Consider the following 25,225-nt stretch of genomic DNA (forward strand, 5'->3'; position numbering starts at 1 on the left):
ACAACCATTCATTCAGGGGTATATATTTAAAACACACACAGAATCATAATTCTTATGAGAACAAGAGATATTTTACATCAATTAGACAAGCGTGCGTAGGAAACTGTGAGAAACACACATATATATAGAGAGAGAGAGATAGCACATACCATATCTCTAAGATGGAAGAATATTGAGAGGTAGAATTGGAATGTTAAAGGGTTGCGTGAACTAGGACCTCCAAGTTGAAGAAGAAGAAGAAGCTGCAGATTGAGGGAGAGAAATGGAATGTTAATAGTATAAAATTAGAGTATGCACACTGCTTTAGATTAGCTCTGTTTTTTGTGCTGAAAATAAGGAAACGGAAATGAAGTGAGACCTTGAGGCTATGATAGAAGCAATGAGGCATTTGATGGGGTATATATATGGTTGCTTTTTCCGATTTTTGTATAAAATATTTGTCAATAGCTGTGCTCGAATGGCCGACATATTATTTTTGTCGTTACTTAAAATACTCAAGTTTTTTAAATAGTTATACATTTTTTAATGAATTAATTAAATATTATTAACTTAAGCATAAATTTTAATTTGTTAAATTGTAAAAATATAAAACGAAAATGGTGTGATGATTTGTATCATTTTGTCTTTTTTGACGTTTTTATGGGCATGGTGCATGAGTTGTAATATGCATTTTCAATGACATACGGTCAAACAAAATAAGAAAACAATATTAATAGAGAAGTGCGGAGATAAGGAGCCAATGATTGATCCATCTTACACTTGGAAATAAATCAAATGGCAGAAAAATATTAGATGAAAAGTACTCCAAAAAGTTACAAGGTAACGCACTATATTATTATACCATCCCATGAATCTTCTAAAATATATAATAAGACCTGACCTAACATTATGAGAAAAGAAAAAGAAAAAACACTTAGACCTAAACACATGACTGAATAATTGAAGATCTGATGGATTACGTTATTTAAAACAATTTTATTTTTAAATATAAAAAATTAACAACGTATATAGTATTGTATATATAAATGTCAAACTATTTGGACAAAGAAAGCAAAATATAAACGATGTCAACAGAGGGGAGGAAGAGTTTCTAATAATTACTAGTTATTTCAATGTCAACATGATGTTATTTATGTTTAACAAAAGAAAAATCGAGTTAGAAGTCAAATATACATTTTCCAAATTTTGCCAAACAAAAGCACAAAGATTTCCAAATATCAGTGTACTTTTATAGATTTTTCATTTGATAAATTCATTAAATTTCATTTATTTATCATGTAAATTTATTAAAATATAAATTTACATGTGTTATCTAATTTCATTAAAAATATTTATAAATAAGAATAAAATTTAAAAAGTAGATATATATATATATATATATATATATATTCTCTATTTTTAAGATTACAATAATTTTAAATAAATCAAAATTTATAATTATTTAAAATATTAAGTTACCAAATTTAAAATTTTAATTTAGTAATTCATTATTTATATCTTTATATGTGATTTTAAATGTATTAGTTAGTTTAATTAGCTAGCTTTCAACCTTTGTCTTTCAGCTTTAATTAGCTTTTCAACTTTTAACTAACTTATTTACTAATTTTACCAAACACACCCTATATATTTATTAATAGTCACAACTTTTAGGAGTAGTATAATTTCCATGAGCATTTGTTTGACACATTAAATTATAATTGTAATTCTAATTTTATCATAATTGAAAATAATTTAAAATCAAAATTCGTATATTAAAAATAATTGTGTATTTAGGCTTTTTATTTTTAAGATTAATATTTGCTTGCAATTTATAATTACTGTTGACTCAAAAAAAAAGTTGTGCATAATAAAATTTAAATATAAAACTTTTACTAAATAAATTGATTATGTACGTGTATTTTAATTCATAAAAATATTTTATTTAAAATATATTTTTTAAAAATTATATTTTCAAAGTGATTAATATAAGGTTCGAGCACAGCCGATCTCAGAATAGGATAACGGCACATCCATAGCCATTTGCCCATATTGTTCAGAACCACAATCATTAAACCCCCACCGCATGACCCAACATCGGTTAAAAAACTTATGTACGGATAATATTAAGAATTTTTTTTATTTGTAAAATATTAAAATATATATAATAAATTTTTATTAAAAATTACAGAATTTAATATATTGATAATATTAAATGCTATAAATTTTATAAAATTTATTTTATATAATTTTTTATCATGTTTAACATTGCTCATTTATTTTACAATAAATATGAAATTATAATTTATAATTTTAACTTAAATAACATTTTTATTCTTATACTTAAATTTACTTTTATATGTAAAAACTTTGTATGTGTATATTTATTCTTTATTTGGTCAATGTCATTACATTTAAAATGTTATCAAAATACTCTGAACTAATTGATGAATAATTTAGTTTCCTGCGTGTAGAATACTGTCTTTAAAGATTATTTTAGTGTAGTTGAAAATTCTCTAGGATACAACAAACTTTTTTTTTTTCTAAAAATAAGGCTATGAAGAACTAGAAAGCTCTAAAACTCATAACCCATAGAAAAATATAGTCAGAAAAGTTTGTGCCTCTTATGTGCAATTTCGTGCAATTTTTCATAATATTTAAAATGCTTTAATTAGTATAATTGCTCACTAAAATTGAAAATAGAGAAGATGGACAAAAATTGAAATCCTAACTATTAAAACTTACCTCTAAACATTTTCAACACTTATCCAACCTTCAATCTAGTTCACGAACAGTTTTGAAGGCAATTTAATCAGTAAGATTGACTTGGGAATCAAGGGAAATGAGAGAGAGTTCGAAAGAAAAAGTGAAAAAATAATTTTTTCCAAATCTTAACCCTTCAAATACCCCATCTAATTGCGATACTCTTCTTGCTGCAGCGACATCTCTCTTACTACAGCAAAAATATCAGCAGAAATTGCACTCTGTTTTCTGCAGAATCTCACTACAACGAAACCTTATTGTTATAGCAAGACTGCACCCCGAATTGTCGCTGCAGTAAGGGACATCTCGCTACAGCGTGAATATCCCAGTATTACACCTTTAACCTATTTTTCGGTCTAATAAATCTAATCCAATCATATACGAATATATTTATATGCATCCATATGCATTTATACACACCAATACTCAATATTCATCACGCACTCAAGTGCAAGTTCCATTGTCCATTTACATTTACACACACACACACACACACATATATATATATATATATATATATATATATAATCGATATTTCAAAAATTCAGGGCATTACACTCTTGACACATCTGGGAAATGTTTTGCATAATTGATTATAGAAACAATTGGATTAGGTAATACACGTTGATACTGTTTTCATGGTTATTTGCAGCATTGTTGATAAGGTTTTCATTATTTATTGATTCGGCCATAATCCTTAAGATTGTTGTCAAAATGACCCGAAGTAACTTATCAACAATTTAGTCTGAAGCGTGTAGAACATTGTCCTTAAAGATTATTTTAGTGTAGTCAAAAATCTTCCAAGATACAACAGACTCTTCTTGTCTAAAAACAAGGCTCTCAAGAACTAACAAATTCTAAAACTCATAACCCATAGAAAAATATAGTCATAAATGTTTCTACCTCTTACGTGCAGTCTTGTGCAGTTTTCTCAAAATATTTAAAATACTTCAATCAATGTAATTACTCACTAAACATTACATATAATTGAAACTATAAGTAATAATAATAATTAAATTAGAATAATAAAATAACAATAATAATTAATAAATTTTTTTAAAATATAATTATATTATTTTCCAACATAAACTAAACTATGTTAATCCTCTTCACTTGCACTTTCAACTCCATCATCTCCCACTATAAATGATGAAGAAGGGGTTTGTCAAATGATATTCTTTGCAAATAATTTGGCTATAGAAGCTAAAGATAAAAGTAAAATAAGACGCTTGAAATAAAATAGTGTGGGAATTACTAGAATAGCACTAGAGAAGTTGTTATAAAAAATGTAAGATTCGAAGAGAAGAGTGATTAAACAAAATGATAGAATTGTTGAAGTGATTCCAATTAAGACTGAAGCAATGGAGTTAGTCAAGGTTACTGAAAGGTGGAGAGATTGATCGAGAGACGAAGATAATCAATAAAGTAGTTGTTATGAGGAAAAAAAAATTTAATCAATGTAATTGCTAACTAAACATTACATATAACTGAAAATATAAATAATAATAATAATTAAATTAGATTAATAAAATAACAATAATAATTAATAAATTCTTTTGAAATATAATAATATTGTTTTCCAACATAAACTAAACTACGTTAATTCTCTTCACTTGCATTTTCAACTCTATCATCTCCCACTATAAGTGACGAAGAAGGGGTTTATTAAATGATATTCTTTGCAAATAATTTAGCTGTAGAAACTAGGAATAAAAGCAAAATAAGATGCTTGAAACAAAATAGTGTGAAAATTACTAAAATAGCACTAGAGAAGTTGTTGTCGAAAATGTAAGATTCAAAGAGGAGAGCGATTAAACAAAATGATAGAATCGTTGAAGTGATTCCAACTAAGACTGAAGCAATGGAGGTGATTAAGGTTAGTGAAAGGTGGAGAGATTGATCCAAGGAAGGAGCAAATCAATAAAGTAGTTGTTATGAGGAAAAAAAACTTTTGAAATTTGGTACTAGTCCAATAAAAAACATTATTTTGAGATGATAGCGTTAAATGCTACAGCAATGAAAAAGACAACACAAATACTAAATTGATAATAGATATACATATAAAAATTATTTATAAATTTTTTAACATAAAGACTAACTTATCTTAACTTCAAATATAAAGATAAAAATACTATTTAAATTTATAATTTTTTAAAGTTTTAAAAGATTGTGTAACAAATTTTGTATTTTTAATTTTTTTTTGTTTTATTAATTGAATATGCAAAATTAATTTTACATTTTTGACTTAAAAATTCTAACTACACATATAAATTATTTAGATTTTATGCCTTTTTAATAATTTATTTTAAAATTAATATTTATTAGATTAATCAACTCAAATACAACGTGTTAGAATTCATCAAAAGCCAAAATGAAACAATACATTAAAGATATTCAGATTTTAACAAAGAAACACGGTGGTGCAGGTGTTTTGCCATTTCTTTTCCTGTTTCTTGGGTCTTATCTTATCAGTATGAGAAAACAATTGTTATTTTAAAAATATGTTGAATATGAAAGATACATAATTACTTCCAAATTAACAAGACAATTATGTAGGTAACAGAAGTGTTTATCTTAAGATGTGAGAGCAAGTGAAATATTATCTCAATCCTTAATTATGTAATATTTTATCATAAAGATTATACTCCTCTTAGGTCCAAAAAAATATTATTACTTCTTAGATATGCTCGTTATAGCATAATACACATGATCGAATTACGTAATTTCTTATTAAAAAACCATTACGTAATTTGACAAGTAACATAATATTTTGCACTTCTTATACAATTTTGAATAACCTGTTTATTTTCCAGTTCAACAATTAAAAACATAATTGGAGAAAACTATATTAATGTATGAAAATTTATCAGCGCAAATTTCAAAATACGTTAAATGAACTTGATTATTTTTATTAAAGAATCGATTCTAATGACTTGCAACGTTAAACTGATGAGAGCTCATGTGTTAGTCCACTTACTTGCCCTTATTATAAACTGAAGACCAATTAATAATTAATTTGGATGAGAAAAATAGTAATTACTTAAAAGACTCGAATACGGTAGTTGGAACTTGGAACCTTGATTGGTGTCACCAACTTCATGTACAAGGCTTTACTCTCTGTCTCTCAATTAAAAGACGATTAAAAAAATAACGAAAGAGATTGAATTGAATTCAAATTAGTATGAAAATTGTTTGTCCATGAAGTGCTTAAGAACAGTGTGTATCAGTATATAACTGGCATGTGAATGTGATTATCCATGTCTATGTAGCATGGCATGGCGATGAAAAACATCACTTTCTTGCCCTTGTCTCCACTTGGTATTAGTTAATGGTTATAAGATAACATGAAGGATAATAAAAAGGGTTAGGAATTAGGAAATAATGAAATATTACTATACAATAAATATGCTACCTGACCAATTGTACCAAATTTTTAAAATCACAGCACGAGTCACCCTCTAATTCAATAATGTCACGTCATTAATTTCTCCTAGATGTTTTAAATAGTATTCATGTACGGATAATAACTTTTTTTAACATGAATATATATTCACTTTGGATGAGAAAATAATCCTTTTTTGGGCTATTTATGTTGTATTTTTTTTTATATAAAATTTTCAACCTTTTTAGTAATTTTTTAAAACATTAATAACTAATAAGATGGTAAGAAAGCAACAGGACGTATCCCTTGAGTCAGAAGCAGTACTGCTCATATCTACAATATGACTTTCCAAAGCTTGAGTCTACGATCATCATTGCTTCCTTCTCTCACAGAGAAAACTGCTCAATTTGTTGCACATGGTTTTCTATGCTTAAAAGAAGATGATACTTTGACAACAATAAAATGGGCGTTGAATAAGTCCACACGGAGAAGAAAGATAAGCAGAAAAAGATATAGATAAGAGAGAAGGTCAAATATGCACACTCTCTCTCTCTCTCTTCCCATGATACATCACTAGTCTACTTTGTTTAGATCATTATGCACAGAATGGAAGTGACAAGTCTGATGGCAGAGGCTCTGACCCATCAATCAATCTTTGCATTTGCATCATCTAAACAGTGATGAACACACACGAGTTACACAAAGCATCTGGGCAGCTTCTAAGTTCAAATGTCACCCATTTCGGAAAACAAACTCTCTCTTAGTCCAAGGCTAAAGTTGCTCAAAGACGTGAAGGAGGGAGAAGAGAGTGCAACTTTCTTTTTCTAAATTAAGAACAACATATGAACTTCAAACAAGAAGCATGTGATTCTACACGAAGGGGTAGCATGGGCACAAGATTGTCGATGCAACACATCATTGTGTATGCATGAACTTGTTATTGATTATCATCATATAGTTGATATTGATCGGCTGATCAAATATTAACTCCGCAATGTGTACAAATATATCCCCACAGATCAAAATTTAATTCACACCTATATGATATAAAACCACATGCATTGCATGTTGCCATACTCTATCATTTGTAAAATGTCACATCTTTGTGCATGTGTATGTGTGTAGACTAATCTAAGTTCAGAGCATTACGTTGCTCCGGTTCTATCCATAGGTGTGCTTGTGCCATCTTATTTATATTGAGAAAATTAGTCTTTATAAAACGGAAGCTTTTATGTGTGTGTATATATATAATACAAGAATATGAGATTTTTTTAAAAACATCAATAATATTTTTTAATGTTAAAAATTTATATAAAAGCAAAAATGGTTAGTAACGATTTTTAAACTAGTAAAAATAATATTTTATGTCCCAAAAATTGTAATTGACAAGTTTTAAAGTTTAAAAAATATTAATTTATTCTCTATCTAACCTATTGTGACTAAGAACATTAACTTCCAAAATTAGAAGTATGTATAAAATTGACTAAAACTTTCTTTTAAAGGAATTTATCATAAACTAATTAATTACAAAAACTTATATAATGGATTGGAAAATATTATGTTTTTATGTTTGTTTGGGCCTTATTTCCAGTGAAAGTATGATATACTTTTGCGTGTTTTAGAGTTGTCTTTTGGATTAACCCATTATGGATTGTGATTATTTTCTGGTCTCTACTGCAAACTTCAAAGTCAGTAAAAAACGTCAACAGTGATGTTTGAAATGGATAATTATGTTAAAAATACCATATTATGATACTTTATACACTCAAATGTTATATTTAAATTATTAATTGTATTTGTGCAAGAAAAATATTTTTTTTATTTTAACATAATATTTAAATTTTAAAATGAAAGATGTAATGTAGCAAAAAATTATTAATTATTGAATAATACGTACGTTAATGTCTATATTGATTAAATGTTTATATGTAAATAATGTAAAATTAAAATTATTTAATTTTCATGTTTTTTAAAATACATTTATATATATATATTGGTTGTATGGGATGAATTTCAAATCTTGAAATAACTATTAATATTTGATGAAAATCTCTGAAAACAACAATTTTCCCACCAAAGGTTGATCTATTAAGTTGATATTAAAAAAATTCATGATTTCCCTTAGAGTAAGATTCAAAGTCTCAAAAACCCATTTATTAAACAGAGGTGATTAATCTCAAATAATAAGAATCGTACGTTAATGTAATTTTAACCAAGAAGAAACAAAAATAACCAAGAAGCAACACCGAGAACCAAAACCAAGAACTAAACAAGTGCAAGAAGAAGAAACAAGACCAAGAATCAAGATTAAGACACGAGAAGAAAAAGAAGAACAAGAGCAAGACCCAAGAACAAAGAAGAAAAAGAAGTGAAAACCTTAACCAAGAAAGGAAAAACAAGCAAGATCAAGAACCAAGAAAGAAAAATAGCATAGTTTTATCTGTTTCAACGACAAAATACTCAAGGTTATCCATCACCCTTTCCCACCTAATATGTAATGTTTTCATGTTTTTGAGATAATTTTATGAGGCAGAAAATTTAAGATATTTTTGAAAAAGAAAAAAAAAATTGAGATGTTTTTCATGAAGAGAAATAAAGAGAAAATTTGACTTTAAAAAAATGTTATTTTATTTTATTTTTTGGTTTAATACTACATGTTGATAACTCAGTAAAAGTATGTTTAACTCATCCACCAAGAATCAATTCTCAAATTCATCGATTGGTGACTCACGAGGCAATAGAATAGATTGAAATTCCTTCGAACCTCTTGCATTTGAACGAAGTAATTACCTGGCTGCTTCAATCAAACATAGGTTCTTCAGATTATAATGTGCAATTTGAAGATCTATAAATAAAAATAGTGCGATTGTTTAAAATTTTTCTTCGTTCCTAAACAATGGCTTCGAATAGTGAATTCATTCAAACAAGTTTCTAATGAGTCCTAAAGATGGAGTCTTATGGAAGGCTCAGCAAAATCTTCTGAGCTTTATGAAGCGATGTTGGAGCATTAAGCATTTGAAGGAGATCCACGCTCGTATAATCCACACTGGGTTTCATCACAACCTCCTTCTAGTCGGAAAGATCATAGAGTTTTGTGCCGTATCGGAGCATGCAGATATGGATTACGCTCTCTCCGTTTTTGACAACATTCATAAGCCCGATGCATTCATCTGGAACACCATGATTAGGGGTTTTGGGAAGACTAAACAACCAGAAAAGGCCATTCATTACTACAAGAAAATGCAGAGAAATGCTTACGTGGCACCAGACACTTTCACCTTCTCTTTCGTTCTTAAAATTACTGGTGGATTGGGATCAGTTACGTTGGGGAAACAACTGCATTGTTCCATCCTTAAACTTGGATTTCAAACTCATACTTACGTTAGGAATTCGCTCATGCATATGTATGGTATAGTCACTGACATAAAAACCGCACACCAACTGTTCGAGGAAATTCCAAACCCGGATTTAGTCGCCTGGAACTCTATCATTGACTGTCATGTGTATTGTAGAAACTATAAAGGAGCTCTTGGTATCTTCATCAGAATGCTGCAAACTGGCATGCAACCTGATGATGCCTCTTTGGTAGTGACCCTCTCAGCATGTGGTGCAATTGGAGCACTGGATTTTGGGAGGTGGATTCATTCTCTCATTCAAGAAGATACTAAGCTTTGTGACATTACATCAGTTTCCAATTCCCTGGTTGACATGTATTGCAAGTGTGGAGCAGTGGAAGAAGCCTCTGAGATTTTTAACAACATGAAGGGGAAGAACATAATTTCGTGGAATGTTATGATTCTTGGGCTTGCATCACATGGTAATGGAGAAGAGGCGTTATCACTTTTTACAAAGATGTTACAAGAGAATGTGGAGAGACCAAATGATGTTACATTCTTGGGTGTGCTAAGTGCTTGTAGCCGTGGGGGATTGGTTGATGAATGTAGAAGATATATTGATGTTATGGGCAAAGACTATCACATCCAACCCACTATAAAGCACTATGGGTGTATGGTGGACCTTTTGGGTCGAGCTGGTTTAGTTGAGGATGCATACAATTTGATAAAGAACATGCCAGTAGAGTGCAATACTGTTGTATGGAGGACTTTGTTAGCTGCATGTCGACTTCATGGATGTGTTGAACTTGGTGAGAAGGTAAGAAAACATCTGTTGGAATTAGAACCAGATAATAGCAGTGATTATGTTCTTCTTGCGAATATGTATGCTACCACAGGTCAATGGAATGAAATGAGCAAAGAAAGAAGATCAATGCGGGAAAGGAGAGTTCAGAAACCAGAGCCCGGAAATAGCTTCATTGGCATTCCTGGATTGAGGTTGGAGAAAGAGACTATTGAAAGGTAGTTATAACAATAGCACAATTTTTTTCCTTTGTACATAAATCAACACATGACAACAGCATGGATTGAAGATGTCAACTGATAGAGTCAATGAAGATTTAGAAGATTCTTTTCCTTCATTCGAAGCCTCTTAATGCAAATCGTATGTCAGTGTTTAGCATAGGAAGAGTCAACGACTTGATGCTGCAAACACCATCATCGTCTTCCATCCAAAAGACAAATTTTCAGAGCAACGGCAGTGATTTTCGTAGCTTTTTCCTTACTCTTTTCGGTGCAACTTCTTACGTGCTTTCAAAATCCCTCATGCTTGATATTTTTGTCATAGCTATCTTTGGGTCACTTTTAGCGTCATTGATATTTAAAGTGGAAAAATTGAACTAACAAAATTGTTATAAAGATACATTGGGGTATACTTATAGAATCATATATTTTCGTTTGCAGAATCCACTGACGTGTTAGCTCTTCAGCCCCAGGATTGAATCTGAAAGATAATATGAGAACGCCCGAGGATTCAATATTATTGTTCCCTTGAGGACTGTACTAGTAATTACATTCAATATTAAAATTTTAAAACCATTGTAAATGTAAAACACTCACAATTTACAAAGAGAAAAAAACAAAACATAGCTCTTGAAAAAAACAAATCAAGTTTCAAAAGCTTCCAGGATTGAAGTTCACTACTGTGGGAAATTATGAAATTACAATGACCGCTCCTTTTATTGCAAGGAAACAGCTATTTGCACTCTAGAGGTTGAAGCCACTACTAGAAGTAATTTCACATCATTTTTTAAAAATTAATAAATATATAAATTAGACTTATTATCTATCCTTCGTTCTCATAAATGATGAATGAATAGGATTCATGCAATTTAACTTTGCACTGTTGAAGAGCCGTTCCCTGCAAATGTTTATTTTAATAAGGAAATTATTTAAAGGCAGTGACTCTTATTTTCACAGTGATTGACTTGAACCTCTTAATAACTGTGACAATTCTATGGATTCTTAAGAGATTGGTATTTCACTATTGTAAGTATATGTGATACTGTGATTTAATTTGTGGTCATCCATGAATTTGGCATTGATTCCAAAGTTCCATCATGTAAGGAATTGGCAATGGAGATTCTTCTCCTGGTTTCCACAATCTGAACATGCACGCGTGGAACAATTGCTTTGTGATTGCTCAAGTTTGAGCCATCTTCAACAGACACAAAGCTTGATGCTTACCAGAGGTCTGGACCAAGATGACATTCTACTCTCCCAATTCATACACACCTCTGCTTTTCTGGGCTTTTCCTCTTATGCTTATTCTGTTTTCATCTATAATCAGCGACCCAACACCACCATCTTTGTCTACAACAACATCATTTGGGCTCTATCCTCATCCAATCCCATTCGCTCCATTTCTCTATTCAACACCATTCGCTTACTTGGGTTGCGACCCGATTCTTATTCTTTCCCTTTTGTTTTAAAGGCCGTCGTTTGTTTATCCCACGCTGTTGTTGGGGCGCAGATTCATTGTCAAACTATTGTTTCTGGGTTGGACTCTCATCTCAGTGTGGTCACATCCCTCGTTCATATGTATTCTTCTTGTGCTCATGTTCCATCTGCTCGCAAGCTATTTGATGGAGTTAATTTGAAACATGTTTCCCTCTGGAATGTTATGCTCGCAGGTTATGCTAAGGTGGGGGATATGTCCAATGCCCGCAACTTGTTTGAATGTATGCCTCAAAAGGATAGGAATGTTGTTTCATGGACTGTGCTTGTTTCAGGTTACACACAGACTCATAATCCCAATGAGGCTATCATGCTGTTCCGCGAAATGCAGCTCCAGAATGTGCAGCCAGATGAAATTGCAATTTTGGCTGTGCTCTCAGCTTGTGCTGATTTGGGTGCTCTTCAGTTGGGGGAGTGGATTCACAACTACATTGAAAAGCATAAGATGCGTCAGATTGTTTCTCTTTATAACTCTCTCATCGATATGTATGCCAAATCAGGGAACATAAGTAAAGCACTCAAATTGTTTGAGAACATGAAGCATAAAACGATCATAACATGGACAACAATGATTGCTGGACTTGCTTTGCATGGTCAGGGAAAGGAGGCCCTTCATGTATTTTCTTGCATGGAGAAGGCTCAAGTCAAGCCAAATGAAGTTACCTTTATGGCAATTCTTTCTGCTTGTAGCCATGCTGGATTGGTTGAACTGGGCCGTGATTATTTCAATTCTATGAGGTCCAAATATGGAATTGAACCCAAGATTGAGCACTATGGCTGCATGATTGATTTGCTTGGACGTGCTGGCTATCTTCAAGAAGCAAAAAAACTAGTTGGGTTGATGCCTTTTGAAGCAAATGCAGCTATATGGGGATCCCTTCTTGCTGCTTCAACTAGATGTGGTGATGTGGAGTTAGCAGTGGAAGCATTACGTCATCTAAGACTGTTAGAACCCCACAATTGTAGTAATTATTTACTCTTATCCAATACTTATGCTGCGCTTAGCAAGTGGAATGAAGCTAAAATGGTAAGGAAGGATATGCAGGACACGTGTGTGGAAAAGGTGGCAGGTGTGAGTTTTATTGAGTTGAACAACAGAGTATATGAATTCACTGCTGGAGATAAATTAAACGTCAACTTTGTTGGCATATGTGATGTTCTGCAAAGCATAAAGGGGCAATTGAAGATGGTTTTTATGAGAAACCCACATAGAGAGCAACTATATTTTGACGAATGACGGCTGATGCAGACTATTACTGGACATACTTAATTCCTTCTACAAATATGTTTTCTTTTAGTACAACAGAAAATATATCCCTTAACGCACCGGTGACCTGTAAATTATGAGATATTACATTCTAACAAGCTTGTCTACAACAATAAATACAAAAGTGTAACAAAATTAATTATATCATCTGTTTAACACTGTCATTACCAACTTATTCCTTCATTTTTTTAAGATGTTTTTAATTTTTTATAAGTTCTGTTTTAAGTAAAAAAATTTCATACCCCTCCCTCTTTCATTTCTTACGTCCGTCTTCTTCCGTTTAAAGAAACATTTTGTAATTGATTATTTCAGGAGTTCATGCACTTTTTCTTAAATAAGTAAAATAAAATAATAAAAGTTACATGTAGTATAATATTTTGAAAAAATTAATTTAATTTTATTATCTAATTCTCATTATTTGATCGAGCAAGTTTCAACCGAATTATTCTATTCAAGAGTCTATTCTATTATTGAACCCTTAATTATATTTTAAAGAATACGAACACTTCAAACTCTTTGAAGTATTGATTATTTAATATATACCATATCAAATCATTAGACGGTATTTAATTATTAGCCCCCATCTCATAACATTTCTAATATAGGTTATCTATCTGTTGTCAAAAGTTAAAATAAATTTAAAGTGTGCTTATATCAAGAAGGGAAAAAGAAGAAGCAAAATGCGATCTTACAATCTTTTTTAATAATGAATATATGGTGTCGGTAGAGAATAAGTGGATAATTGATTTTAAAAAATATAATTAAAAATTATAAACAAATAACTGGAGATGAATTCACTCTTGTATTATAAACTGTCTTTATTTTTTAATAACAAACTTTAAGTATTATTTTCATTAGATAAACTAAATTTTAAATAAATAAAGAATGAACTTATGAACTGAATCCCACTTCTTAAGATTTTAAAATAAAAAACGCAGAGCATCAAATACAAAATGTTAGTGTGCACAGTTGTATTCTCTTACTAATAATCATAAAACCAATCATCTGAGTATATATTTATATGTTTTAAAATGTGAATCTTGTATCTTGTTGCCAATTGTTATACATATAATTCTCAACAAAATGTTCAGTCGTGTGAGGTGAAAGGGAAATTCATTTTTTCTCTATCCTGTCCTATTGGTGCCTCACCCAACTCCCCCTCAAAATAACGTTTGAATCGATGAACGGGATAAGCAACCAAAACATTTTACGTAAACAAAAATTGAAGCAGGAGCATTTCAACAAATCAATGGATGATATTAGCAAAATTTTATACGTGGAATAAACTAGGAGTCTCCTCCTTACACCTGTTTAACTTTACATCTATTCAACATGATATTATATTTTTTTATGAATAAATCTAGCGCCATACCTTATTCCAACAAGTTACAAAGAATATTACAAGCACAACTTTTCTTTGCTGACCAAAACTAGAGCTATCTTGAGAATCCATTGGCCAGAACAGGGATCCTTACCTTGTGTCCTCTGCTTCCCTTCATTAAAACCTCTCCAAAACTATAGGTTCCTGTCACTGAGCGAACAGTAAGGGTAACGGAAAACTTACGTGATGCGCCTGCTTTGATGGTCATTGCTGGAGGGTTGACGTCAATGGCAACTGCTGGTTGCATTCTGGCTGTGATCACGTAGGTTTCTTCCTCAGCAACATTTGTGACACTGCGGCTGACAATTTGTGTTCCCACAAGATGGGAAACTGTAATGGATGGAGAGTTTAGATTTGATGGGTGACCCATGGTGTTGTTACATGGCGAGTGTGTGTAGTTCTTTATCTCACTAACATCAATGCCAGGTGTTGTGCACAAGAACCCTAGATAATCTTCATATCCTGCAAGATGATTAGCAAAATTAATTGAGCAGTTATTTTTATCTATATATGGTCCTGTTTAAATTGCTTCTCCTCCCTGTTATTGTATTCCTTATTCGAGTTGAGATCATGGTTTTTTTGCCACATTTTCATTTTATATTTGGTCTCAAGATTACTTTTTGCAACTTGGACCTAATGCCAATATTGGTCCAACCCACCAAAAAAAAATGGAGTTCTAAGAAACTCCTGAATTTTACTCACCTTGATTTTCATTAACAGGCGAATTCGTGTTTATTGGTCAACTATGAACGCAGACATGCCAAGATAAACAAAATAGCTTTAGATGGAGGAAGTAAATAAACCTGCATCAAAGATGAGCCCAGGGTCCAAGGCAGCTCTTGGATTAACATGTCCACTCCCATAATCAAAGGGAGTGGCTCTGACCAACTTCATAGCTTCTGTTTCAGAATATTGCTGTGCTAGGATAGGATTTCCTGCTCTGTCTAGAGTTGTTGACGTTGTCATTAAAGCTGATTTAATGGCAGCAGGGCTCCAATGTGGATGTTTTTGTTTTATAAGAGCAGCGATGCCGGCTATATGTGGGGCAGCCATGCTGGTTCCAGATATCATGGCAAATCCCTCTCCTGCTCAAGAAAAAAATGCTTAAATAAATCAAATTCTACAATATATTGAAAATGAAATAATATTAGGGAATCCTGCCCAATTTTCTCTATACTAATTCGAGCTTCAATTACTAGAAATTTTATGATTCTGGTTCAAATTTATCAACATATAAGCACAGAACAAAGATGAAACCTCAAACATTGATAATTTGACACGTGTTTTTTCTCCCTGGAGAATGTCGCATGCCTGTTTGATTATCTACTCTTGGTGCTGTGACAATGAATTTCTTGTATTATTTACACAATGAAAAGAAAGAAATCCAGTTTCAAGCAGCATAATGGATTTGAATCCTCTCAATGACACTGTCATGAGAAAAGATACCAACATTCTTGTTCACGGACCCATCATTACAAGTGCAGGGTACAAAAGCCCATCAAAGTAGTTTTTACCTTTCTAACATGACTCTGATGTTCCACAAGAAAGCATTTCTTGACAGGTTGTCCATGTTTAGTTGTAAGCAGAAGTTTCAAACATTAATAATTAAGAGACAACTTAGTCAAACCATTACGTACCAACATAATTTGGCTCGTCAGTTCCATTTAGAGACCAAGCACCCCAAATCAATGAACCCGGAGCTAATATATCTGGTTTGAGAAGATCTGCCTCTTGGAAGCTGAAGTCCCTTATATTTGGCCCTCTAGCAGAAAATAGTGCCACCTGTGGTGCAGATTTATGAAGAATAGGCATCAAACCATCCTCAATTTTGCCCATCCCTTTGAAAGTCTTCACCCTTCCAGTCCAGTCTCTTGGGGTGGAAATATTATAATAATCTATCAGTTCCTGAAAATAAGGATTTGCAAGTTCCCAATCACATTATAAACACCACATACTTCTTGATCATAAAAAAAGTATTGATGAAAACATAGAAAAAGGAGACAAAAAATTGTATCTGAATAGCGACAAGAAAACAAATGAAAACAATTGGCAGTTATCGTCAATCTCAGGAAGGCTGAGTCAAGTACCTTTGACTTGCTGATATCTGTGATAAGAATCCCAGGAAGGCCAACTGGGACTGGATCAAATTTCGTTCCAGGAGAAACATTTTCGACACAAAGAACAAATCCAACTGCTCCTAGGGCCTTTGCTGTTTCGGAGACTTTCTTTATTGATGCAGAACCAACAACAAAATTGTAAGAATAGCCACACAGAAGAATATTTCCCTTTATTAAGTTCTTATTTAAAAGTTCTGGTCTCTGACAATCGGTGGGGCTGTATTTCATAACAGAAGAATCTAGCAGCACATCATTTGCAGCAACCAATGTGTATGTTTGGTTTGAACGTGTTGAAGCTGCAAGTCATGAGCAACGCAGAGTATATAAGAAAACTATAAGAACAAACTAATGTGGACAACATCAATATGCTTTGGCACATAAGCATCAAGTATACAGAACACTGAAGTGACTTTATTTATCTAGAAACAACTCATGAAATTGCTAGTCACCAAACCCCATTTTAATAAAACAAACCTTCACGGAAAGGATCAAGAAGAGTGGCTCTATTTTTATGAGTTATATTAGTTATGTATTCAATATTATTGATGTTCAAATTGTTATACTATTCTTTATTCTTTATTCTTTATTTTAAAAAAATAATTTTCTTGCCAAAATGCCTTAGACCACCAAAGGTAAATGATATTCAACAATTTGGATCTCTATTTGATAAACCAAACATCAAATGAGCTTATACCAATGCTCAGTAACCTTAAATCTACAACAACCTGGTATGATTAAATCCAGTAAATGGTATTTGCCAACAATAGTAAAGAAAAATACAGAAGATTATGTCAGGCCTTTGTTTCAAGAGTGATGCTTATCTACCCTCAAAACTAATTGACGTCATCTACAGAAGAAAAAATTCCGACTGTTTTCTCCTCCTCCTTCTTCTTTCCCTCGCCACACACAAAAACAAAGCTGTAATACACCAGTAAGTAAAGCAGTAAAATGAACAGAGACTTGTTCTGCCTGAACGCTGTGTTTTTGTTTACTTTTTTTTATTTATCTTCAGCTAAAAATAAAATTTCCATCACAATCATCAACATTGTATCCACAAGTACCAGTCCGTTCATCATTAAGAAAAATTTCTAAGAAACATAGTAGTAAGTTGGAGAACTCACGTGACAACCCCATTCCTGCTAAGATTTTTCCATTTCCAAGGATCAGATGGTTTTTATATCTACGATCATCAATTGCAGCTGCTACAGATGCTATCCATGGACTATATGAAACTAATGACTTAGGAAAAGGACCACCATTTCCAGCAGCTTGTGCGACAAACACTCCAGCTTTCACAGCTCCAAGAAGTGTAGCATCAAAAGGGTTCAAAAACGTAGTTTTGGTGTTTGATGGAGGACTATTTGGTCCGACGGAAAGACTGAGTATATCCACCCCATCATGTACCGCCTGTTCACTCTCAAATTTGAAAAATTAGACATCTTGAGTAAAACACTTCAACAGTTAAAAAAATATAAGAATGTATAACTGGTTGTTTAATTTGATGGTGAGCTTGAATGTTGAGTTAGAGACTTCTTATTCAAAAATAAAGAGATTGCTGAGGATTCATCTTTTCATAAGCAATTCAATGTATTGCCTTGAGAAAAGTGAAGAACTAAAACATCAGAGTTTTTCACCCAGAGCCAATGAGCCAACAAGAAATCTCTGACATCAATATGATGTATGACAACAAAACATTTTGAGATTAACACCAACATAAACTTACAGCATACTTGTATACCTGATCAATTGCGGCAACCACATCTGCAACAAATCCTCCAAACAGTCTATACAGTGCTTTGTACACCGCAATCCTGAAGACAGAAATATTCAGTAAGTGTTTTAAGGCAACAGAAATAAAGGTAGACATAGTTCCTGGTTTTGATCGAATGTTGAACAATTCGGGGAAGGGGGGTATCATTCCTCACCTGGCACGGGGAGCCATTCCACTTGCTTTCCCAAATTCATGTCCATGCATCCTCACAGGAATTCCATTTCTTCCAGCTGCAATAGAGGCTGTATGACTGCCAAAAGAAGATGTAAGAAGAATGGGGGAATTGTTAAAAGAACAACTGTTATCAAATTAGAAGATATAGCTTAAAGCATGACTATGGTAGTATCAATTTCATTTGCTTTTAAGACATAGAATGAGTTTTCTTTTCTGTTGAGCATAGGACCCATTATAAAGAGGGCATCAGAAGAAATCAAATTTCCAACTTCCAAGTAAAGAAGTTAATAAAGAAGGAAACATGGCCTAACCTTCCATGCCCATCCCCATCCAAAGGCGAGGCAAAATCAATTATAGGATTAAATGCCCCGGCAGCTATTGCAGCTTGAGCAAAATGTTGCGCGCCAATAATCTTCCCATTACAGAAACTTCTTTTAGTGTCAGGATCAACTTCACATTTGCCTCTATATCTTGGAACTGGCCCGTATGGCTCAGTATGATAAGTGGTAAAACTTGGGTGGTGAGGATAGATCCCAGAGTCCACAAATCCAATCACAATGTCTTCTCCCGCACGATCATAACCACCTCCTGTTGGCCATACTCCAGTTGGAAGCCCCAAAAATTGTGGGGTATGTGTTGTGAGTCTCCTCACCTTCCAGTCCCTCTCAACAGATTTCACACCAGGAGCATGTCTAAGAGTTTCTGCCTACTAATATATGATGACAACACAACACATGCTAACATGAATTTCAACAACTCAGAAACTTGCTAATATTAACTACATTATAATAAAATGATAATAACACAAGACATGACCTGTTCTGGGGAAAGATGAACAGCAAACCCATTTATAAGATGCCGATAGCTGTAGAGCTTCTCATATGTCCCACTCTCAAAGAGCATCCCCAGAAGCATGTCATGTCTCTTTTCAAGGTGGCGAGCATAAGAAGTGACCGCTTCACTGAAACAAGTTCAAAATGGTACAAAAATTGAGCAAAAAAAATAAAAATAATACCCAGTTCTCAGTTCACGACGCACTTGGCATTAATTTAATGTAACGAAAATCTTAGCTCAAAACAAAGTGATGCAGTGATAGATCAAAAACATTTTTTAAAAAAATAGCCGAAGTTACAAGCCACCCTATAGGAATATCTTCACCTTATTTTACACGAGATGCATATTTAGAAGAATAGCTTATCCGACCAGTAGTTGACAGATATCTCACCGTTGCATTCTTTATATAGAAAATTTTAATTTAAATCCATTGACAAATTCAACCATATAATTCCTTAATTTATGCACGCATGTTTGGAATCGTTTATTTTAAATAAATCATTATTTATTTTTCTAAAAAAAGCATAAGTGATTATTTCTTTTAAATAAGTTAAACATACACTAAAAATAACATGAAATAATTAGAAAGTATAAAAGAATATTAGCAAATATTATACCTTGTAGAATCAATCTTGTCATCTGATTCCACAGCAGTGGCTTCAAACCCATCGACACCGCCTCTGTAACTTACGATAGGCTCTCCTTCGACGGCTACTATGTAAATCTCAGCCTTCAAAGATACCACAAACTCCAATAGAATTATAATAACTACACACCCAAACTCCAATGACCTCATTTCTCAGTGTCACCAATCTCAATAATTTCTACGCTTGAGATCTGTTTCATCATCCAACCAAATCCAATGCCAAAAACAAATAACATAACATTAGTAAATCAATAATCCAAAATTAAAATAAAATAAAAAAATCCATTGGAGTAATATGTAAAACACTAGTATAAGAAACAGAGGAAGTGGCATTGAATGATAGAAGCAATAACAGTAATAGTAAAGGTGAGCAATGGAGTTGGTTAACGAACCAGCGTGAGCGTGATCGGAGTGAAGAAAAGCGCGTGAAAGTGAAGAATGAGAGTGTTTTTTTGAAGGAGAATAAAGGAATGAAGTTAGGAAAAGTGGAAGCAAAGAATCGTCGGCAAGAAGAAAAGGAGAAGAGAAAGGTTGATTCAGATACACGCCATTCCAATGGAGTGACTCTGATCGGAGATCTAACGGTCACCCTTTCTTCCCATTCTCACTGAGAGTAAGAGGTTGTTATGTGAATTTGACGATGGAGCAGTCACTGTCCCTCACTATATCCAAACTTACTTACATTATTCCCTTTTTTTTTTAACATTCAATAAAGAAGAGCAAGATTGTTGTTATATAGAACTGGTAAAATAATTTATCTCAATAAATATACTACATAAATTTTAAATTCTGAATTTAAATTAAATATTTTTAATGAATTCCATGAGTTATATTTATAGTAAAAATATGTTTTGTTAATCATAATTTTTAAAACTATATTTAAGTATTTAATAGAAATAAGTATTTATTAAAAAATATATTTATTATATTAAAATTATAAAAATGTAATGATTTTTTCTCAATAAAATGTTGAGGTTAATATTTTATAAAAATATTATGAGTTTAAATTGTCAATATTTTTTAAGATAAACAGATTAAGTGCACGTTTAAATTTTAATAGTTGTTAATAACAATTTTAATTTTTATTATTAAATATTTGTTGCGTGTAAAATCCATTTTCTTTTAAGATGCAGCAGCAGCGCAAACTTAAGAGGAAAACGTAGGCTTGTCGTAGACTCACAGTTAACTAATGATAGCATTTAATATATAAATCCAAGCCCATATATTATAAATATGAGTTTTTTAAGAGATAGATATATATATTAAATTTAATGACATGTACTTAACATTTTTATACTGAATTAAATTAGTGTTTTTTATTTAGTTAGTAATTCAATGGTTGAACTTTTTTACTTTTTAAATCATTTTAATTAGTACTTATATTTATTTAATTAACACTAATTATAAAAATATGTTTACAAATCATCCTAATAATTTTTTCTTAACTAAACTAATTTTAAGGTTTTTTCAAAATTAAAAATTTAAAAGTTTTAGTTTTTTCAATAAAAAATATTTATTCAATACCTTTAAATTTAAACTTTTAGATTCAACATATATGCACAAAACCATGCAATGCAACATACGTTTCCTAGTAAAAGGAAACTGATTGTTAGCAATATTAGTCCGTTCAGCTAAAAAAAAACTTAATCTTTTTAAAAATAAAATCTTGAGTTTAACTTTTGTAAATTAAAAAAAATTAGAGAACCTCTTTATTCTTTTAAATGGGTCTACTTAGTGTAAATTAGATTAGTCATGGCCCAACATAAATTTTTAATACCTAAGCTCTAAGATTAAAAAGAAGATTAACATATTCTCACATTTTTTATAAAAAATAACTTGATATAACTTTAATTTTGTTAAAGCATTTGCAAAGCTATAAGTTATTAACATATTTTTAAAAAAGTGAAAATGTATTAGTAATCATTATTATTTTTAAATTAAAATTAAAATTTTGCTTTAACATCTAACACTATTTTTATTGCATTAATTATTAAAAATCAACTTCAATTTTAATTAAAAGCAATAAAGTTTCTGAAAGGGACATTTACCATTCGCGCGCAAGCTGTCGGACAGTTGATATGAAAAGACAGTGATGCCCTTAGATTTTGTTGATGTTAACGGGTGCTCGGAATCATAGGTTCATGAATATAAAAAAATTAATTTTAATATTTAAAATATTTGTTGAAATGGTTTAAAAAATATTCATTATATTAAAATATATCAACTTTACATATTTAAAATTAATTTTAAAACTTAAAGTTAATAAAAATAATTTTAAAATTATCAACTAGTTATAAAATTTAATAATTTTATTAATATATAAAAATTTATAAATAATTAGTTTAAAATGTAAAATACTTTTAGACTGTTAAAATATTTTAATTAAAAATAAAAAACAAAAATATATTCTTTAGGGTGTGGTTAACACATTATATATTATTATTAAGTTGATTTTTTATTAATTTTAGTTTAAAAAAGTGGTAAAAAAGAATGTGCAATAAAAGTGTCTGAGTCTTAATTAATTGCTGAGAATGATAACATGGTGAATATGGGGAACCTTTTGATTATTCAAATTGCAACTTGACAGAATGGAGCAATTAATTATCTGTTATCTGTTACTATGATAATATAAAGCACCATAACCTATGGAAACCCATTTAGTTTTGTCCTTTGAGGCTACTTTTACTGTTTCAATATAGTAACATTTTCATTAGCTAAGTAGATTTACAAAATATAACCATAAATTTTCATAATCATTATGCTAGTATGCAATTAGCTATGCATTAAGTGTGTATTTAATTTAGCTCATTGTAAAATATATTTTTTTATCATTTTTGAATTTTTGAAAATAAATAATTTTTTTTATAAATTTAAATGTTTTTAAACATTCACTAAGCAGACATTTATTTACCTTTTCCGTAGATTCCTGCCTTGTAAATCATTTTTGTTTGATTTTATGTTTAAATATTCTGCGTTAAAAATATTTACAACATAATATGATTACTTTTTCTAACATCCGTAAAAAAGGAAATAATTTTAATAGAATATTTTTTTTCATACACTACATGTAATGATACAAATCTAGAAGTAAAGATATATTATGTAAAAACTAAATTAAATTAAACATGTATAACTTGAATCATCTTGTAAATATATATTTTTTTTATTCATATTTATATAGTTGATTATTAATCATTACCAATTGTACCAACAGACAGTTTTGTCGAAATTGATTTCATAGCACTTCAATAGAGTATCCATCTTCTCGAATCAAAATTATGACAAACAATGCCAATATGAAAGTGAAAAACAATATGTATATATATTTACATATTGTTTTGAATTAAATAAATTTTATCAACCTAGTTAATATATTAAATTTTCAAAATTTTATATAATTTTTAAAAAATTAATATTTTACCAATATAATTTATCACACTATTTAAAATATAAATATGAATTAATAAGACTTTGACTCAACTAATTTCTAAAAAACAACTTGATGTAACTTTATAGACTCGCAAAAATATCTGGTTATCTATTAATCACGCTTTTATAAAATTAAATTCACTGATCAATTGAAGTTCAAACTTTGAAAATCCTAACATTCTATTAATTGGGTATTGATTTGTTTTAAAATGTTTTTAAAAACAACTCTTAAGTTAAATAGCTTCGTGGCCATTAACAGACCTTATAATAATTATTACAGAAACATGATCATTTTAATTAACAAAATCATTAGTTAAGAATCATAGGTAAATTTAACTATTTATTATTTAATTCAATAATAACCACATAACTAATAATTTTATTGACATAAACATAATTATAAGTGTACAAGTGTGGATACACATCATAACATAATACATCATTATTATTTTTCATTTTAGTGTGTATGAATCCTGCATGTGATGTCTCTAAAGATTAAATTATTTTTCTTTTTTTTATAAACAAACTAATTGAAGGAATTAGATTTGGTCAATAATTTTTTTTTCTGTTCGCTACATATTATATTATATGCATACAATAAAAAAATTATTATAAAAACATAACCAATTTATCCAAAATTGCAAATATACTTTACATGAAATATTATTTTCATTAAAGGAAATAAACATTATTTTACTAGAAAGACCATTGTTTTTCATAATAAACACTATTAATCACTCAAAAAAGAATAAACAATATTTTTTTATTGAAACATTGTTCTTAAAGAAAAAATAATCATATTTTTTATTTAAAAACCCGTACCTCGAGGATATTATCATAACAGTATATCATAATGTATAAGATAAATTATAACATATAAATATAATATATTCAAAATGTTCATAGGCATGTGTAGTTCTATTTTATCAATTATCGTTAACCAATTGCATTTACATGACAGAAACCACCAAGATTTAAATAAATAATTAAATAACTTCACTATTAACAATAACTGTATATAACTTAATTGATTAATATTAATCAATTATCAAAATATGTAATAAACATTAAACACCATAGTGGCAATTAACAGCAATGTATAATTTTAATAATGTTAAAAAGAGATTATGTGTATCAATAAAATAACAAGTATCTTATTAAATCTCAATATCATAGAATAACTTTAAATAAAATTAAAGTTTATCAAGATGACTAAATTTTATGAATCACTCTCCAACTAAAGTAACAACCATAAATAATTTATTATATCAATAATAATATATTAATTAGATCATTGATTTTCATGTAATAATAATTTTAAAAGTTTAAAAGTAAAAAAGTAATGAATAATTGATAAAATTTAAAGTATTTTACACAATGTGAGATTAAGGTTTAAAAGTAAAAAATAAAAAATAAAATTTTAATTTTGAGTAAAAATTTATATTTTGAGTGAAAATTTATAATTTAGGAGTTTTAGTAAATAAAAAAGTAACGATGATAAATTTTTATAATCTTAAAAAAAACAATTAACTCAAATAAACTCAGATAATAAATTGTATATAAGTAAAATTAGAGAAACAAAAAATATAATTAAACTTAAAAAAATTAAATAACTGTTTCAACCTTTTAGATGTAC

At 30.3% G+C, this 25,225-nt stretch overlaps 3 protein-coding genes across 3 annotated transcripts; 2 read left to right on the plus strand and 1 right to left on the minus strand.

Moving 5' to 3' along the window:
- The first annotated feature begins 9,055 nt into the window (after positions 1-9,055).
- Positions 9,056-10,687, plus strand: LOC113853195 (pentatricopeptide repeat-containing protein At1g59720, chloroplastic/mitochondrial-like). The gene has a single exon (XM_027483695.1). The coding sequence runs from the start codon at positions 9,056-9,058 to the stop codon at positions 10,478-10,480; it is 1,425 nt and encodes a 474-aa protein (XP_027339496.1). The 3' UTR covers positions 10,481-10,687.
- An 855-nt stretch (positions 10,688-11,542) lies between these two features.
- On the plus strand, positions 11,543-13,207 carry LOC113852318 (pentatricopeptide repeat-containing protein At5g56310-like). The gene has a single exon (XM_027482549.1). The coding sequence runs from the start codon at positions 11,543-11,545 to the stop codon at positions 13,205-13,207; it is 1,665 nt and encodes a 554-aa protein (XP_027338350.1).
- Positions 13,208-14,478: 1,271 nt separating this feature from the next.
- On the minus strand, positions 14,479-20,835 carry LOC113868525 (subtilisin-like protease SBT2.6). Its single transcript, XM_027504179.1, has 11 exons — positions 20,553-20,835; positions 20,132-20,351; positions 19,497-19,641; positions 18,992-19,386; positions 18,661-18,756; positions 18,474-18,546; positions 17,857-18,142; positions 16,706-17,031; positions 16,256-16,523; positions 15,422-15,703; positions 14,479-15,080 (listed from the first exon to the last, which is right to left on the minus strand). Exons 2-11 carry the CDS (start codon positions 20,308-20,310, stop codon positions 14,674-14,676), a joined length of 2,457 nt encoding a protein of 818 aa, XP_027359980.1. The 5' UTR covers positions 20,311-20,351; positions 20,553-20,835; the 3' UTR covers positions 14,479-14,673.
- Between the last annotated feature and the right edge of the window lie 4,390 nt (positions 20,836-25,225).

Source organism: Abrus precatorius, unplaced genomic scaffold, assembly GCF_003935025.1.
Source record: "Abrus precatorius isolate BTA unplaced genomic scaffold, Abrus_2018 Scaffold10, whole genome shotgun sequence".
Lineage (NCBI taxonomy): Eukaryota > Viridiplantae > Streptophyta > Magnoliopsida > Fabales > Fabaceae > Abrus > Abrus precatorius.